At 45.1% G+C, this 17,364-nt stretch overlaps 1 protein-coding gene across 5 annotated transcripts in view; it reads right to left on the reverse strand.

Annotated features, from left to right (window-relative positions):
• ERICH1 (glutamate rich 1) overlaps positions 1-16,466 on the reverse strand; it is a 43,444-nt gene extending 26,978 nt beyond the window's left edge. For 4 of the 5 annotated variants that reach the window (XM_060406966.1, XM_060406965.1, XM_060406963.1 and 1 more), the window contains exons 1-2: positions 16,397-16,466; positions 7,605-7,751 (exon numbers count right to left, since the gene is read on the reverse strand). In XM_060406966.1, the coding sequence (XP_060262949.1) occupies positions 7,605-7,751; positions 16,397-16,418 (169 nt within the window). In that variant the 5' untranslated portion in view covers positions 16,419-16,466. The remainder of the gene's footprint in view (positions 1-7,604; positions 7,752-16,396) is intronic. The other variant, XM_060406967.1, reaches the window with a different exon arrangement.
• Positions 16,467-17,364: the final 898 nt, after the last annotated feature.

Genomic DNA, 17,364 nt, shown 5'->3' on the forward strand with positions numbered 1-17,364 from the left:
TGAATGCTCCCCCTAAGACCAGGAAAGATGAGAATTCACACTCATGCCACTTTGCTTCAACATTACACTCAAAGTTCCAAACAAGGCAATAGTTAAGAAAGAAAAGGCATCCAACCTGAATAGGGAAAAGTGAAATATCCCTGCTCACAGAGGATAAGATCTTATATACAGAAAATCCTGAAAACTCCACACACACACAAACTGTTAGTGTTAATAAGGTCAATATAAAAAAATCTGTGTTTCTATATTTAAGAAACCATTACCTAATCCAAGGTCAAAGGGTTTATTAGTATTTACATACACTAGATAATCCAAAAAGAAAACAATTCCATTTATAAGAGTATCAAAAAGAATAAAATACTTTGGGACAAACTTTTTTTAAGGTCACAAAGACTTGGACACAACTGAGAATGCATGGACATACCAAGCATGGATGTACCTGTCTTATAATGAAAACTACAAAGCATTGTCTAAAGAAGTTAAAAATGACAGAAATGGGAAGCTAGACTAAATTCATGATTTGAACAACTTAATATTGGTAAGAGAGCATTAATCTCCAGAATCATCTGCAAATTCAACACAAAATTGTATCAAAATTCCAACTGCTTTTTTCCCCCAGAAATGGACAAGCTGATCCTAAAATTCATACATAACTGTGAGGGACACTGGATAGCTAAAACAATCTTGAAAATTAATGAAGTCAGAAGACTCTTACTCCAATTTCAAAACTTATGATAAATCTACAGTGATTAAAACAGTGTCATACTGGCACAAGGACAGACACAGAGACCAGTGGAATAGAATTGAAAGCCTAGAAATAAACCCAAACAACTATGGCTAACTGATTTTTTTTCTTCTTTTAATTTGGCCTCATGAGGTCTTAGTTGAAGTCCACGGGATCTTTGTTGGGGCATTCAAACTCTTAGATGTGACATGTGGGGTCTAGTTCCCTGACCAGGAATTGAACCCAGGCCTACTGCATTGAGCATAGAGTCTTTGGCTAACTAATTTTTGACAAGAGTGCCAAGTGGGGAAAAAAGAGTCTCTCCAACAAGTGGTGCTGGTATGACTGAACATCCACAGACAAGGGAATGAATCTGGACCCTTACCTTACAACATATATAAACATCAACTCAAAATAGATAAAGGACTTGACTGTAAAAGCTAAAACCATAAAACTCATAGAAGAAAACTTAGATGTAAAGCTTGTGACCTTGGATTTGGTTTCTTAAATATGACACCAAAACCACAGGCAACAGAAGAAATAGGTACGATGGACTTAATCAAGACTAAAATATTCTATACTTCAAAAGACACCATCGAGGAAGTACAAAGCTAATCCATGGAGCAGGAGAAAATATATGTAAGCCATGTAACTGATAAAGCTCCAGTGTCCACATTATAACTAACTTGTACAACTCAACAACAAAAAGAAAAACAATCCAACTGAAAAGTGGGCCTAGGATTTATACTCACATTTCTCTACAAAAGATACACAAATGTCCAACACGCATCATCAGGGAAATGGGAATCAATGAGGTGCAACCTCACCTACTAAGATGGTTATCAAGAAAACAGAAAACAGCAAGTGTTGGCAAGGTTGTGGAGAAACTGGAACCCTCCTACATGGCAGGTGGGGTGAAGAATGACACACTGCTGTGGAAAACAGCTTGCCAGTTCCTCAGACTAGTAAACACAGGATTACCATGTGACCCAGCAATTTCACTCCTAGTTTTACACCCAAGAGAACTGAAAACACATGTCCACACAAATACTTGTGCAGAGATGTTCATTGTTTATTGATAAAAGCCTAAAAGTAGAAAAAATGCAAATATCTATCAACTGATGAACAGATAAACAAAATGTTACATATCCACAGAATGGAACATTACTCAGCAAGAAAAAGAAATGAAGCAGTCATACTCCTTACATCATAGATGAGCATGTAAAACTGCTCACCTATGTTGGATGTGACTGGTGATGGAAGCAAGGTCCGATGCTGTAAAGAGCAATATTGCATAGGAACCTGGAATGTTAGGTCCATGAATCAAGGCAAATTGGAAGTGGTCAAACAGGAGATGGCAAGAGTGAACGTCGACATTTTAGGAATCAGCAAACTAAAATGGACTGGAATGGATGAATTTAACTCAGACGACCATTATATTTGCTACTGTGGGCAAGAATCCCGTAGAAGAAACGGAGTAGCCACCATAGTCAACAAAAAGAGTCCGAAATGCAGTTCTTGGATGGAATCTCAAAAATGACAGAATGATCTCTGTTCGTTTCCAAGGCAAACCATTCAGTATCACAATAATTCAAGTCTATGCTCCAACCAGTAATGCTGAAGAAACTGAAGTTGAATGGTTCTATGAAGACCTACAGGACCTGTAAGAACGAACACCCAAAAAAGATGTCCTTATCATCATAGGGCACTGGAATGCAAACGTAGGAAGTCAAGAAACCCTGGAGTAACAGGCAAATTTGGTCTTGGAGTACAGAGTGAAGCAGGGCAAAGGCTAATAGAGTTTTGACAAGAGAACACACTGGTCATAACAAACACCCTCTTCCAACAACACAAGAGAAGATTCTACACATGGACATCACCAGATGGTCAACATCGAAATCAGACTGATTATATTCTTTGCAGCCAAAGATGGAGAAGTTCTACGCAGTCAGCAAAAACAAGACCAGGAGCTGACTGTGGCTCAGATCATGAACTCCTTATTGCCAAATTCAGACTTAAATTGAAGAAAGTAGGGAAAACCACCAGACCATTCAGGTATGACCTAAATTAAATCCCTAACGATTACAGAGTGGAAGTGAGAAATAGATTTAAGGGACTAGATCTGATAGAGTACCTGATGAACTATGGACGGAGGTTTCTGACACTGTACAGGAGACAGGGAGCAAGACCATCTTCAAGGAAAAGAAATGCAGAAAAGCAAAACAGCCTTACAAATAACTGTGAAAAGAAGAGAAGCAAAAAGCAAAGGAGAAAAGGAAAGATATACCCACTTGAATGCAGAGTTCCAAAGAATCTCAAGGAGAGATAAGAAAGCCTTCCTCAGTGATCAATGCAAAGAAATACAAGAAAATAATAGAATGGGAAAGACTAGAGATCTCTTCAAGACAATTGGAGATACCAAGGGAACTTTTCATGCAAAGATGGGCTCGATAAAGGACAGAAATGGTATGTATGGACCTAACAGAAGCAGAAGATATTAAGAGGTGGCAAGAATACACAGAAGAACTGTACAAAAAAGATCATCATGACCCAGATAATCATGATGGAGTGATCACTCATCTAGAGCCAGACATCCTGGAATGTGAAGTCAAGTGGGCCTTAGAAAGCATCACTATGAACAAAGCTAGTGGAGGTGATGGAATTCCAGTGGAGCTATTTCAAATCCTAAAAGATGATGCTGTGAAAGTGCTGCACTCAATATGCCAGCAAATTTGGAAAACTCAGCAGTGGTCACAGGACTGGAAAAAAGTCAGTTTTCATTCCAATCCCAAAGAAAGGCAATGCCAAAGAATGCTCAAACTACCGCACAATTGCACTCATCTCACATGCTAGTAAAATAATGCTCAAAATTCTCCAAGCCAGGCTTCAACAATACCTGAACCGTGAACTTCCAGATGTTCAAGCTGGTTGTAGAAAAGGCAGAGGAACCAGAGATCAAATTGCCAACTTCTGCTGGATCGTCGAAAAAGCAAGAGAGTTCCAGAAAAACATCTATTTCTGCTTTATTGACTATGCCAAAGCCTTTGACTGTGTGGATCACAATAAACTGTGGAAAATTCTGAAAGAGATGGGAATACCAGACCACCTGACCTGCCTCTTGAGAAACCTGTAAGCAAGTCAGGAAGCAACAGTTAGAACTGGACATCGAACAACAGACTGGTTCCAAATAGGAAAAGGAGAACGTCAAGGCTGTATATTGTCACCCTGCTTATTTAACTTATACGCAGAGTACATCATGAGAAATGCTGGTCTGGATGAGGCAGAAGCTGGAATCAAGATTGTCAGGAGAAATATCAATAACCTCAGATATGCAGATGATACCTCCCTTATGGCAGAAAGTGAAGAGGAACTAAACAGCCTCTTGATGAAAGTGAAAGAGGAGAGTAAAAAAGTTGGCTTAAAGCTCAACATTCAGAAAACTAATATCATGGCATCCAGTCCCATCACTTCATGGCAAATAGGTGCGGTAACAGGTAACAGTGTCAGACTTTATTTTTTCCAGCTCCAAAATCACTGCAGATGGTGACTGCAGCCATGAAACTAAAAGACGCTTACTCCTTGGAAGGAAAGTTATGACCAACGTAGACAGAGTATTAAAAAGCAGAGACGTTACTTTGCCAATACAGGTCCATCTAGTCAAGGCTACAGTTTTCCCAGTAGTCATGTATGGATATGAGAGTTGGACTATAAAGAAAGCTGAGCACCGAAGAATTGATGCTTTTGAACTGTGGTATTGGAGAAGACTCTTGAGAGTCCCTTGGACTGCAAGGAGATCCAACCAGTCCATCCTAAAGGAAATCAGTCCTGAATATTCACTGGATGGACTGATGTTGAAGCTGAAACTCCAATACTTTGGCCACCTGATGTGAAGTGCTGACTCATTTGAAAAGACCCTGATGCTGGGAAAGACTGAAGGTGGGAGGAGAAGGGGATGACAAAGGAATAGATTTTTGGATGATATCACCGACTCAATGGACATGAGTTTGAGTAAACTCCAGGAATTGGTGATTAACAGGGAGGCCTGGTGTGCTGCAGTCCATGGGGTCACAAAGAGTCAGAGATGACTGAGAGACTGAACTGAACTGACAGAAGTCAGACACAAAAGGTCACCTATTATGCAATTCCAGTCATAAAATGTCCAGAATACACAAATCTGAAGAGACAGAATGTAGGGAGGTCTCTTCTATACATCTGATACTCAATTCCTGCTCTACAAATAGGTTCATCAACACCATTTTTCTAAATTCCATATATGTGTGTTAATACATGATACTTGTTTTTCTTTTCCTGACTTTCTTCACTCTGTATAACAGGCTGTGTTTATTCACCACAATAGAACTGACTAAAATTCATTCTTTTTTATGGCTAAGTAATATCCTATTGTACATATGTACCACAACTTTCTCTCTTCATCTGTAGATGGATATCTAGGTTGCTTCCACATCCTGGCTATTGTAAATCATGCTGCAATGAACAGTAGGGTACATGTGTCCTTTACAACTGTGGCTTTTGGGGGAAGGAGAGAGTGGGACAAATGGAGAATGTAGCATCAGCACTATATACACTATTATGTATAAAAAAGATAGCTGATGAGAAGTTACTATACAACATAGGGAGCCCAGCCTGGGATGGGTGGAGGGGAGAGAGGCTCATGAGGGAGGCAAAAGTGAAAAGTGAAAGTCAATGTCACAATCCTGTCCAACTCTTTGCAACTCCATGGACTATACAGCCCATGGAATTCTCCAGGCAAGAATAACTGAGGTGGGAGGGTAATGTATGTATAATTATGGCTGATTCTAACTGTTGTACAGCAGAAATCAACTCAACATTGTAAAGCAATTGTCCTCCAATTATGAAATAAATTAAAGACACAAAAAAGTAGGGAGGCGTGAGTGGGGATAACTGTAATGGATATGGGTTTCTTTTGGGGTGATAAGAATGTTCTGGAGTTACTGGTATGCTTACATAACATAGTAAGTATACTAACAATCACTGAATTGTACATTTTGAAATGGTTATGGTAAACTTTAGATTAAATGAATTTTATCTTTTAAAAAATATGTTGCTGCTGTACACTGCATGGAGTTTGAGGAAGGCAAATAAGTTAGGCTCCTTTGCATCTGTAACAAAAATGAAAACTCCCAGAAATGCCTCCTCTACTCATTGCCTGAAGCCGTGAGGAAGGGTGGGGGATCCTACCCACCAGACTCTGCCCTCATCCCCCAATCCAAGGATCGTTGCGGCCAGAGGGCACTATGTAAGGGGAAGAAAGGCAGGGTATACAGAAACAGAGGGACCAGATGCCCCTCCAGGACCTGATGAGACCATCCTAGCCACACTGCATTCTTCTCACTGCTCCCCCGCCCTCTCCCACCCAAGTTTAGGCCATGGTAGGTGACCAGTGTACCCTGTGCGGGGTACACAGAGGCTATGACTCAGATACAGGGTCTGCGGTCTGAGAAGCACACAGACGGGCAGACACCAAGACCACGGCTGAATCCCACCTGCAGCGCCCTCGCATCTCTCCCGGCCTCGGCACCATGCTGGCCATGCAACCTCTCCCCGGACCCTGTCCTAGCCTCCAGCGGCACCACACTGGCTCACATGGGCCTTCATATTGAACAACGACTGCCTGCTGGAATGACGTGATCCAACCTGGAGCTTCTAAGGAAAGACACTGCCCAAATTATTGCACTAATGAATGTGTCTGTCTGTGTCCTCAGTTGTGTCTGACTCTTTGTGACCCTGTGGACTGTAGCCCGCCAGGCTCCTCTGTCCATGGGTTTCTCCAGGCAAGAATACTGGAGTGGGTTGCCATTTCCTCCCCTAGGGAATCTTGCCAACCCAGAGACTGAACCTGCATCTCCTGCATTGGCAGGTGGATTCTTTACCACTGAGCCACCTGGAAAGCTCATTAGTGAATAATCACTGTTAAAACCATCAGGTTAGAAGAGGAAAGAAAACTCAAATAAACCCTAAATACAAATTAAAGAAAAAAAAAAACAAACAAAAAACTAAGAACATCAGCTCAGTCACATTTGGACAGATAACCAGGAATGCAGAGGGACGCCCAAGCCAGCTGCACAGCACATCTCCCCCAGGGCGCCTGCCCTTCTAAGCTACGTTGCATTCCCACAAAACCAAGCGTGTGTCTTGCAGGTGGAACAGGTGTCAGGGTAGTTTTCTGGGCGGCACCACAGGTGGGCCTTGTTCATTCTCTCCCGATTCTGGGGGCTGGCTGTCCAAGATGGAGGTGTCACAAGACTGGTTCCTGAGGCCTCCTGCCTTGGCATGTGGATGGCCATCTTCTCCCATGCCCTCATATGGTCGTCTTGCTGTACGTGTCTGGGTCCTGATCTCTTCCTATCTCACCAGTCGCCCTAGATTAGGACACACCCTAAAGGTCTCATTTCACTCCATCTCCAAACATGGTCAACATCCTGAGGTTCTGTGGTCAGGACATCAACACATAAATTGTAGAGGGTACGGTTCAGCCCAGGACAGGACTGTCTTTGAAAGGGAAAAACACAGTAAACGCAGCCACTATGCTTGACTGTGACTCCAGGGCTGAGAAGCTGAGAGTCCCTCCTATACCTCTGGCTCTCTGGCAGGACAGTGGCAGGAACACTGTGGGCAGTGGTCCTGGGGCAGCAGGGCCCAGTCACTGTACCCAGAAACAGCATGGAGTTGAACCCAACACCAGTGATGAACCTGACCCTGTCTCCAGCTGGGGGCACTTCTTCCCTCACAAGTGAAGTAAGAATCCCCAAAAAGTCTGAGCAGAATGACCCCGTTGCCCCCGTGGTAGTGCCACAGTGGCCTGAGGCCAGCATTCGCTTTCCAGGGAAATAGCACTCACCTGTCTCAGGAGGGACACTCTGGCCCTTCTCTCTCTCAGGAGCCACTTTCTCAGATGGGTTTCTGGAGGCTGGAGTCACAGGCGCCTTCTTTTCTTGGCCGTGTGAAACCTCAGGGTAAAGTTTCTTCAGTACTTTTCCAACAAACACTATAGAGGCAATCAATTTACAAAAGAAAGGAAAGTACTACTGATTGAAGTTTTATTTAAATTGCAAATGAATTTTATATAAAATAAGATGTATCATGACATCACCATCTCAGGGATAAGTAAGTACCCCTCCACAGGACACAATGAGAGTGGTGCCTACAAGACCCCCAGCACTGTCCCCATGAGGGTTACCCCCAGCACTGTCCATCACAGCACCCCCACTACTGACCCAATCACAGGACCCCCAGCGCTGTAGGCATCAGGGGACCCTCAGAAGTGTCCACATCACAGGACCTCCATAGCATTGTCCATCAGAGGCCCCCCAGCACTGTCCTTGTACTAGCTACCCCCACAGGTGTGAGCACAGGTGGGGAGGGTGAGGCTGGGAACTGGTGGGGCACGTGGGTTCACAGTTCTGTTCTTCCTCCACCTCGTCGCTGGTTGATTTTACACACAGAGCAGACTGTGAGCTGTTTTCAGACCCTGGTTTGTGGTCCTGGGCTGCAGAGCAGCCTGGGAGAGGCTGGGTCCATGCCAGTTCATAGCAGACAGGCTGGGCAGCCCCAGGGTCCCCTCTGGGGCCCCCACAGGGACAGCATAGTTGGCATAGCACCCACAAAGATGCAGATTCTTCACTTGGCTTATCTCAGGGCACTCTCTGCCCTGACTGGAGGGGAAGCGCTGCCACAGTGAATAAACATTTCTGTCCTGATTTAAGTGTGAACACGAGCAGGGACAATCTCAAAAGAGCAGCCAAGAAAGATGAGGGGAAAGGTTAATCCAGTGCATCTGTTTTGAAGTGAAAGTTGCTCAGTCGTGGTAGACTCTTTGTGACTCCATGGACTATAGCCCGCCAGGCTCTTCAGTCCAAGGAATTCTCCAGGCAAAAATACTGGAGTGGGTAGCCATTCCCTTTTCCAGGGGATCTGGGTCAAATCCAGGTCTCCTGCATTGCAGGTGGATTCTCTACTGTCTGAGCCATCAGGTAATCTGTTTTAACCTCGTTAAATTTAGAAACAAATCAACAGAGAGAAAGAGAAAACTGCTCTAGTGACCAAGCACCATGGGGCAGAAACCAAGAGCAGGACTCTGGAGACAGGCTTGAGGTATTCAGACGACAAAGTAGGGGACAGACATTAGGGCCATTGAGGAGGTGGTGATGTGAGGAGGGAGAAGTGAGAGGTCAAGTGTGATGGGGTCGCTGAGCCCCCTGTGGGTCATGGAGGGCAGGCTGCTGTCCCCCAGAGGGAGCACAAGCCTAATGGCATAGACCGCTCTTCCTTTCATCCTGTGTGCAGATAGCCCTCACTGCAGAAGTAAGCCCCTCCAATTGATGCTAGTTGGAAAACACACAATTTGGGTCTAAATACACAACAGGCCTCCTGAGAAAGCTACTCAAGCCCAGGTGGTGCTTGGCCAGGTGCCTGGGGGAGCATGGGGTCCTGGTGTCACCTACCTGCCCACCCCCCGGGAACCCCTGCAGGAAGAAGCCAGTCCTTGTGGGGATGCCCTCATTTCCCCAGCCACGCGGAGGCCCTGCCTCCCAGTTCTGCCAGGTTGGGCAGCACAGGCCTGTGAGCACGTTCCCCAGGCCACTGAGGACGGCCAGGGCAGCACCTGGGTCACAGGAAGGTGGTCTGTTCCATTAGACCAGCACTCCAAGACCTGTCCAAAGGGCAGGTTCCAAGTTTCCAATAGAAACTGAATGGTCACGTGCATTTCCTTAAATAGCAGAGGGGAAAAACTTCTACTCCAGAAGACCGGATGCAATTTCTGGGGGAACCAAAAGCAGTTGACAAAACCCTAACCAGTTATCCTGCTCTAAAGTGAACTTGGGGACACTTGGAGCCCAAGAGCCACCTGGGCTGGCAGCAGCTGATGCAGGCAATCCGCTGAGGTCACGGCTGAGCTCCGCACACACGTGTGTGTGAACACATGACTACACCACAGGAAAACCAGACATGGGTCATCACCAAGCAGCGCATGCATCCACTGCAGAGTACCACACAGCCTAAAGGAACCAAAATACACAGCAATCCCAGGGAGAAACCGGCACGGTCACCAGGAAACACTGAGATGAACCAGTCACCTGACAATTTTGCTTCCACTGGTGCCCTGACACAGTGGCAAGGGCATGGCACATAGCAGGCCAGCCATGGGCGGACAGGCTGTGTGGCTGTGGCACTGTCCCTGAATTCAGCGTGTCACCTACACACACTGTATCTATGGCCTAACTGGCGGCCTGTCTGCAAAGCGGGTCTTGAGGCCCTCTGGTCTCCACTCACTGCCTTTCGGTGTCCCTGCATGGCCCTGGGGTGTTGGGGTGGACCCAGGCCTGCAGGAGGTTCAGGATATGTGGTCCTTCCTCAGGGAAAAGACTCAGCCCAGAGTTGAGGCTGGGAGCTCCAGGGCTAAGGTCCTGGGACCAGGCTCTGGGTCTCTGACTTGGGTGGGGTCTGGGTGCTTCAGGCTTGCCTCACACCTGGCTCTGGAAGCTGATAAATATACATGTCTCATACGGGCTTCACAGGCAGCTCAAAGGCAAAGAACCTACCTGCCAATGCAGGAGACAAGGGTTCAATCCTTTGGTTAGGAAGATCCCCTGGAGGAGGAAATAGCACCCTGCTCCAGTATTCCTGCCTGAGAAATCCCATAGACAGAGGAGCCTGGTGGGCTACAGTCCATGGGGTTGCAAACAGTCAGACATGACTTAGCGACAAAACAACAACAACACATGTCTAAATACTTTCAGCTGTCACAATTTAAAGCATAGTCTTTTAAAAAATAATATGATTTTAATTTTCCAAAATCAACTTTAAAACAGCCATGCATAACAAACAAAACTAAAGTAATACTTTCTACCAGCTAATACTGCTGGAGGATTCCAGTGAATTTCGCTTCTTATTCACAACACAGAGAATAAGACCACTCAATGCACGAACGTTGTCCTCTAAAGAAAACAAGCTGTCAGCAAGGACCTGCCCCCACCCCCAGCCCCCATCAGCTCATCTGCTTTTCAAACAGAGGATGGGGTCACTCCAGTGCAGTCACAGAAGGAGCTCATAGTTTAAACAGAAATCACTAGCTATTAATATTTTATACCAAAAGAAATATAGAGCCACTGGACTCTAACTTCTTGGAGCCTCTAGGGCTATGAGGAGATGGGTGCATGTGAACTGCCTACCAGTTTACTACAGATAGGGACTTGTGGCCACAGCTATGTAGGGATTCAAGTCAAAAGCAGAACAGAAATGAAAGGTTTCTTTTTTCAGGGTACTGGCATGCAGTAAAGCATCATTTTTAAAAAGCATCTGTCACCTTTGGTTTGTTGAAATGCACCTTGTGACTGTGCGTATCAGTGCTTGTGTGTGTTGCCTACTGCAAATGTAGCCCTAAAAATCAATTTAGAGGTTAAAAGTCTCTTTTCTGCTTAATTTACACTGTGCTCAAAAACAAACAAAAAAGAGCTGGGTGGTCAGGTTATGGAAGGCAGCTCTGTGTCACCACAGGGACCCAGTGACCTGCCTGCTCCTCCCCTCCTCACACCTCATCCTCTTGCTGTGCCCCTACCCCTCTCCCAGCAGCAGGAGCAGGTTCTAACTTGAAACTCTGGTGTCTGTCAAAAAATAATCAGTAGAACATAAGAAAGAAGAACGGACATAGATGCCCACAAGAGATGACTATAATCACTATGCAGATGGGCGCCTGGAGTTGGGACACAAGAGACACAGCAAAAGGTCACCATGGAGAAAACCATCTCGTCTGAAGTTAATATGGTGGAATACCAAACAGAGAGATCAAGTCTCTGTGTCACAGGGGAATCAAGCCATTTTGATATGATTTTCAGAGAGGACCATCATCCACACTTGCTGTTTCAGGCTAAAGACATAAGACAAAGAAAAATAAATCTTCAGTCAAGTCTTCCTTGGAAATTAGATACCTGGGAAGAACTGTGAATACATGTACCTCAAAAGGAAATAGATGGCTTGATTGCTGGTGGTAAACTATTCAATTCTGACCTCTTCTTTCACACAGCTATATGTTTAGAATCTAATAGCTGGGGGTAAAAAAAGGCAGGGGTTTGCTGCATGTTTAACAGAAGTGTTAGTGGCAGTATTTCAAGTTATTAGGCCTCCTTTGTGGTGGTCTTAGGAAGGAGGGTTTAACAGGTCCCTGCCTAAGGGACTTGGTTCCCAGCGCTCCTCCCAGAGGGGAAAGCCTCCTCATCAGGGGATCTGGGTGAACATATTTTCTATTAGAAAAGGCTCTCATAAAAACAAAAACAACAGAAATAGAACTTTTTCTTCCATAATGTTCCACTCTGAAAAAGAGACAAAGGAAAATGAAAACTGCATTTAAAGACAAAAACCCTCTTGAACTTTGAGGCCAGTAAGTTACCCCATCAACATCAAAAATATTTTCCTTTTCCTTAAAAAAGTTCACTTTGATGGTAAAGTAACACACATTTCCCTCAACATCTATGTTCACATCTACGTTCATACTTCATTTAACATGGATGTAAAACTACACATTTCTTTTTATTGTATTTATACTAGAGAGCTTTCTGGTAATAGAAATGATATTGATTCATTTGTGATTCTCTTGCCATATCATCCCTATGAACCACTGTCTCTCAGAAAAGCACAATTCTCAGAGGACAAAAAAACATGTGTAGAGCTAATCTGGAGACATGAGGAAAAAAATTAGCCAAAAAACTGTATTTTCAAGGGTGGATGTTAAATGGAAAGCAATAAAACTGATGAGGCCACATATTTATGGAAATTACACAAAAATAAAGAAGACCCTAAGTATTAACAAATAACTTTAAAAATGTGATTTCTAGATATTTCATTATGAAAGAAAGCTACCAGAACAGGTTTATGACATACCTTTAAAAAGTGATTATCTAAATGGAGAAGTGATTATCTAGAACTTAAAATGAGAGTTGTCAGGCTTTCTGAAATCATATATAAACGAATAACTACTTCTGAAAATAAGATCAGAAATGGAATTTCATTGAAAGTTTCCCAGTGGCCAGTTTGATGACAGCCTCCCAACTATAGCCTGGCTTGATAGAGAACATCTCCCAAAACAAACACACACCAAGAAAATCATAAAGAGAAAGGAAGAGTTCCCCAACCTCAGTAAACAGTGACGCAGATGATTCCCTTTTCCACCTGATATCTGTATAGCTTAAGAGACACTTTAAATTTTCTTAAGTTTAAGGTATTTCTTGGAATCTTAAACAGTATTTTCAATTTCCTATTTTCAGTAAAGAGTATATTTATCTGCCAACCTCTCTATAGCTTTTTCCACCACAATATTCAATACAGGTTTTTTGTCCTGTAATATGAAAAGGCTGCCTAGGAATAAAAGAGTACATAGATAATAGTACTGTATTAATTCACAAGAAAGAGAAGCTCAATATATATGCAAATTCAATGAATGATAGTTTCTTAATGAGTTTCATCATAGAATTATAAATGGAAAACCAATTAGCTAAGATTAAGCAAGAGTTGGCAAGCTTTCTGAAATATTAATTAAGAGGAAACTAGTTCTCAAAATAAGACTATAAATAGTATTCAAATGGAACATAACTGGAATCCTATGCCATGACCAATCTGAGGTGGCCTCCCCATCTAAGCAGTAGACTCTAAACACTCAGTTTCTTACAAAACTTTAACACTTAAAAATATTTCAAACTCTGTCCAAAATTGTTCCTCACAGTTTTTTAGCAGCAATTACTATTCCATTAGCCATTCTGAAACATTTTAAGTGCATGTAAGGCTGTGATCATTTTGTGCGGAGAGCAAACACTGCTCTTGTTTTGTCACCAAGACAAAACAAGAATTCGAGGATGGGGCAAGGGATACCCGGATGCAAGGATGCAAGGGATCCGGCAGGGCAGGCTGAGGGGACACTTGAAGGCAACTCACAAAGTTGCCTCATCCCAGTTGAAGATAGAGAACCCGTTCCTTCTACTCCAGTACTGTTACTGAGGTGCAGTGTTCTCCTACAGAGGAAGCAGACTGGGAATGCTATCTACTTTTCTCCATATTCTGCCTTACAGAGAAATTAGTTACCTTATTTTATGCAAATATTAACTATAGTTGCCACTGGGCTTTTCCTTTCAAAGGGCAAAAACACATCTGTTTTAATGGAGAGAAGGAAAGAAAATAATCATGGCCTGAACTAATCCAAGTAAAATGAGAAGCATATCCAAAACCTTCACCTTTACTTGAAGCCACACAACTCCTAGAAGAAAACATAGGGAGAAAGTTCTTTGACAACAGGAGTCTTAGTGAATTTTTTTTTTTTTGATTTGACACCAAAAGCAAAGACAACAACAGTAAAAACAAAAGAAACTATAAAGCTTCTGCAAAACAAAACCACCAACAAATGAAAAGGTAACCTACTGAAGGGGAGAAAATATTTTCACACTATAAATCTGATAGGGGCTAATATCTAAAATATATAAAGAACCATACAATTCAGTAGCAAAAAGGCCCCAAATAATCTGAGTAAAAAATGGGCAAAGAAACTGAGCAGACATTTCTCCAAAGAATACATACAGGTGGTCAACAGGTACACAGAAAAGATGCTCAAGATCACTAATCATCAGGGAAATTGAAATCAAAACACAATTAGATATCACCTCATACCTGTCAGAATGGCCATCATCAAAGAAGACAGGAAATAACAAATGTTGGTGAGGATGTGAAGGAAAGGAAACCCTTGTGCACTGCTTGTGGGAATGAAAATTGGTGCATCCACAATGGAAAAGAGTCTGGAGGATCCTCACAAAATTAAAAATTAAACTATGATATGATAGGCAATTCCACTTTTGGATCTGGGTATTTATCCAAAGAAAATGAAAACATTAACTTGAAAATTCAGACACGTGTACCTCAATGTTCACTGAAGCTATTCACAATAGCCAAGATATGGAAACAACATAAGTGTCCATGGATGGATGAATGAATAAGATGTGGAATACTATTCAGCCCTAAAGAAGGAAAGTGCCATTGCCAATAACACAGATAATCCTGAGGGCATTACGCTAAGTGGAATAAGCCAAAGAAAGACAAATACTGCAAGATCTCACTATTTGCTGAATCTTTAAAAAAAAAAAAAAAAAAAGAAAGGAGCTCACAGATACAGAGAACAGACTGATGGTTACCAGAGGTGATTGAGGGATGGAACAAATTGGTAAAGATGGTCAAAAGGTACAAGCTTCCAATCATAAGTAAATAAGTCCTGGGATGTAGCAGTACAGCATGGTGATTACTGCTAACACTACTGTGCTGCATATTTCCTAAGACAGAAAGTAGGTCCTAAAAGTACTTATCACAAGGGATTTTGTAACTATATGAGGTGATGGATGTTATCTTACTGGGTGATGGCTTTGTAATATATAGCCCATCATGTCACTATGGTGTACCCCTAAAACCCATACAGTGCTGTGTATTGATCATATCTGAATAAAACTGAGGAAAACATAATCTTCCCTTTTTTCTCATTTTAATGTTGATGATTAGGTAATGAGAAGTTCGCTGGGCTTTCCACAAGGTGTCTGAAGTTCGCTGGGCTTTCCATGAGGTGTCTGAAGTTCCCTGTATCTCTGACATTCATTCTAAAGCATGTGCCAGGTTAGCCAATTGAACGCATCCATTCTGCCTTTGAGTGTTGGCTGCTCTGTCCTGTCTGACTCTTTGGGACTCCATCGAGGACTGTAGCCCATCAAGGTCCTCTGTTCATGGAACTCTCTAGGCAAGAATACTGGAGTGGGTTGCCATTCCCTTCTCCAGAGAATCTTCCTGACACAGCGGTCAAACCCCCCTCTCCTGCATCGCAGGTGAGTTCTTCACAGTCTGAGCCACTAGCAAAGTCCCATTCTGCCTTTGGTGCTGGTTAGAAATATGCCATCACTTAATAAACACTAGTTATGTCCCCAGAAATTCAGGGTCCCTGCACTTAAATGGTTTGAGAGTCTGAATGTGGGGTTTTGGGCAGGTCTTCACACCCGTCCCGCATAGTCCCAGGTCCCAGACTCCTACAGCCGCCGTCCCTCACAGTCCCGTATCCTCACAGTTCGCGTCCCCGCAGTCCCGAGGCCTCGGACTCCGAGTTCCTCACAGTCCCGGGTGCCCCGAGCCCCCGTTCCCAAAGCCCCGGATCCTCAGAGCCTCGGTCCTCACACTCCCGAGGCCTCACAGCCCCCGTCCCTCACAGACCCCCTCCCCGCCTCTCAAAGCTTTGTGTTCCTCACAGCCCCCATCCCCACAGACCTTGTCCTCAGAGCCCCCATCCTCACAGTCTCGGGTCCCGGCCCCCAGACCAACCCCCACACCCCGCGCCATAACCCCCATCTCTCACAGTCCCGGGTACCTCAGAGCCCCAGTCCTCACGGCCATTGTCCCTCACAGCTCCCATCCCCACAGTCCCGGGTCCCGACCCCCACAGCAACCCCCACGCCCCACGCCATAGCCCCCATCTGTGAGGACAGACTCCCTCGTCCCTCACAGTCCCCGTCCCCACAGCCTCGGGTCCCCACAGTCCCGAGGCCTCAGACTCCCCATTCCCCACAGCCCCGAGTCCCCTTTCCCCAAAGCCACCGGTCCCCCGACACACCCGGTCCCGCCTACCGTGCCTTCGCAGCGCGGCCATGCCAGCCTCACGCCCCCGGGGACCCCAGCCCAGGCAGGAGCCAACTCTGCTGCACTTCCGGCCTCCGCCTCTGTAGACCCGCCCACAACAGCAGGCTTGCCCAATCAGGATCCGGAGCCTCTGCCCTCTGGACGCCAATCAGTCGCGCACCGGCTGCGGATTGGCTCTGACGCGCTCCGGCACGGCCCAGTACTCCGAGCATGCTCGGAGGGAAGGGCGTGAACCCGGCAAAGCTGACAGGGACCGTGGGGGAATCTGCTGGAGGGGATGAGGTGTTATGGGCTCATCAGAAGAGCGTCACTGGAAGGGGGTGGGTACGTCAGCGGGAGGTGGATGGGGTGTCAGCAAGAGGGGAGTCAGGGACTGGGTCATTGGGAGGAGGTCAGCGAGGGGCGGGATTGTGCTCCTGGGTGACCGACCGCCTGCAGTGTCACTCTGGGTCCCAGCGCTGCACAGGGATGCGGGCAGTAGGAAGGGTCCGCTGAGCGCCCACTGGGCCAGGGCCCTGAGGTGCGAAAGAAACTGGGACTAAAGGCAGAAAGGAAACCGGGAAGAAGGGAACCCGAGGGCCGCCCACTGACCCCGGATCCCTGTGGCGCTGATCTCTTCTGTCCACTGTTAAGATTTGTGCTTTGCGCTCCCGTCCAACCATCTCACCTACTCCGGGACCTTGGTTTATAGTTTACTCCTCTTCCTTGAGTCCGTTTCTTGGAGAACATTATTTCCTGAGAGCTTGTCTGTGTGGAGCTCTGCTGTGGAAGCTGGGGTTCCTCCTTAGAAGCAGGGAAGGGGTTTCAGACTGGGTAGAAGAGGGTCAGGAAGGCCTCCTCGAATGTAATTTGGGAGAGCAAAACTCGCGATGTCCAGGCAAAGGACACTCAGCAGAAGCCCAGCCCTGGAGCAGCAGGCACCGGTGCGACAGGAGCCCAGGGAGGAGGGACGGTGA

This window comes from Ovis aries, chromosome 26 (assembly GCF_016772045.2).
Source record: "Ovis aries strain OAR_USU_Benz2616 breed Rambouillet chromosome 26, ARS-UI_Ramb_v3.0, whole genome shotgun sequence".
NCBI lineage: Eukaryota > Metazoa > Chordata > Mammalia > Artiodactyla > Bovidae > Ovis > Ovis aries.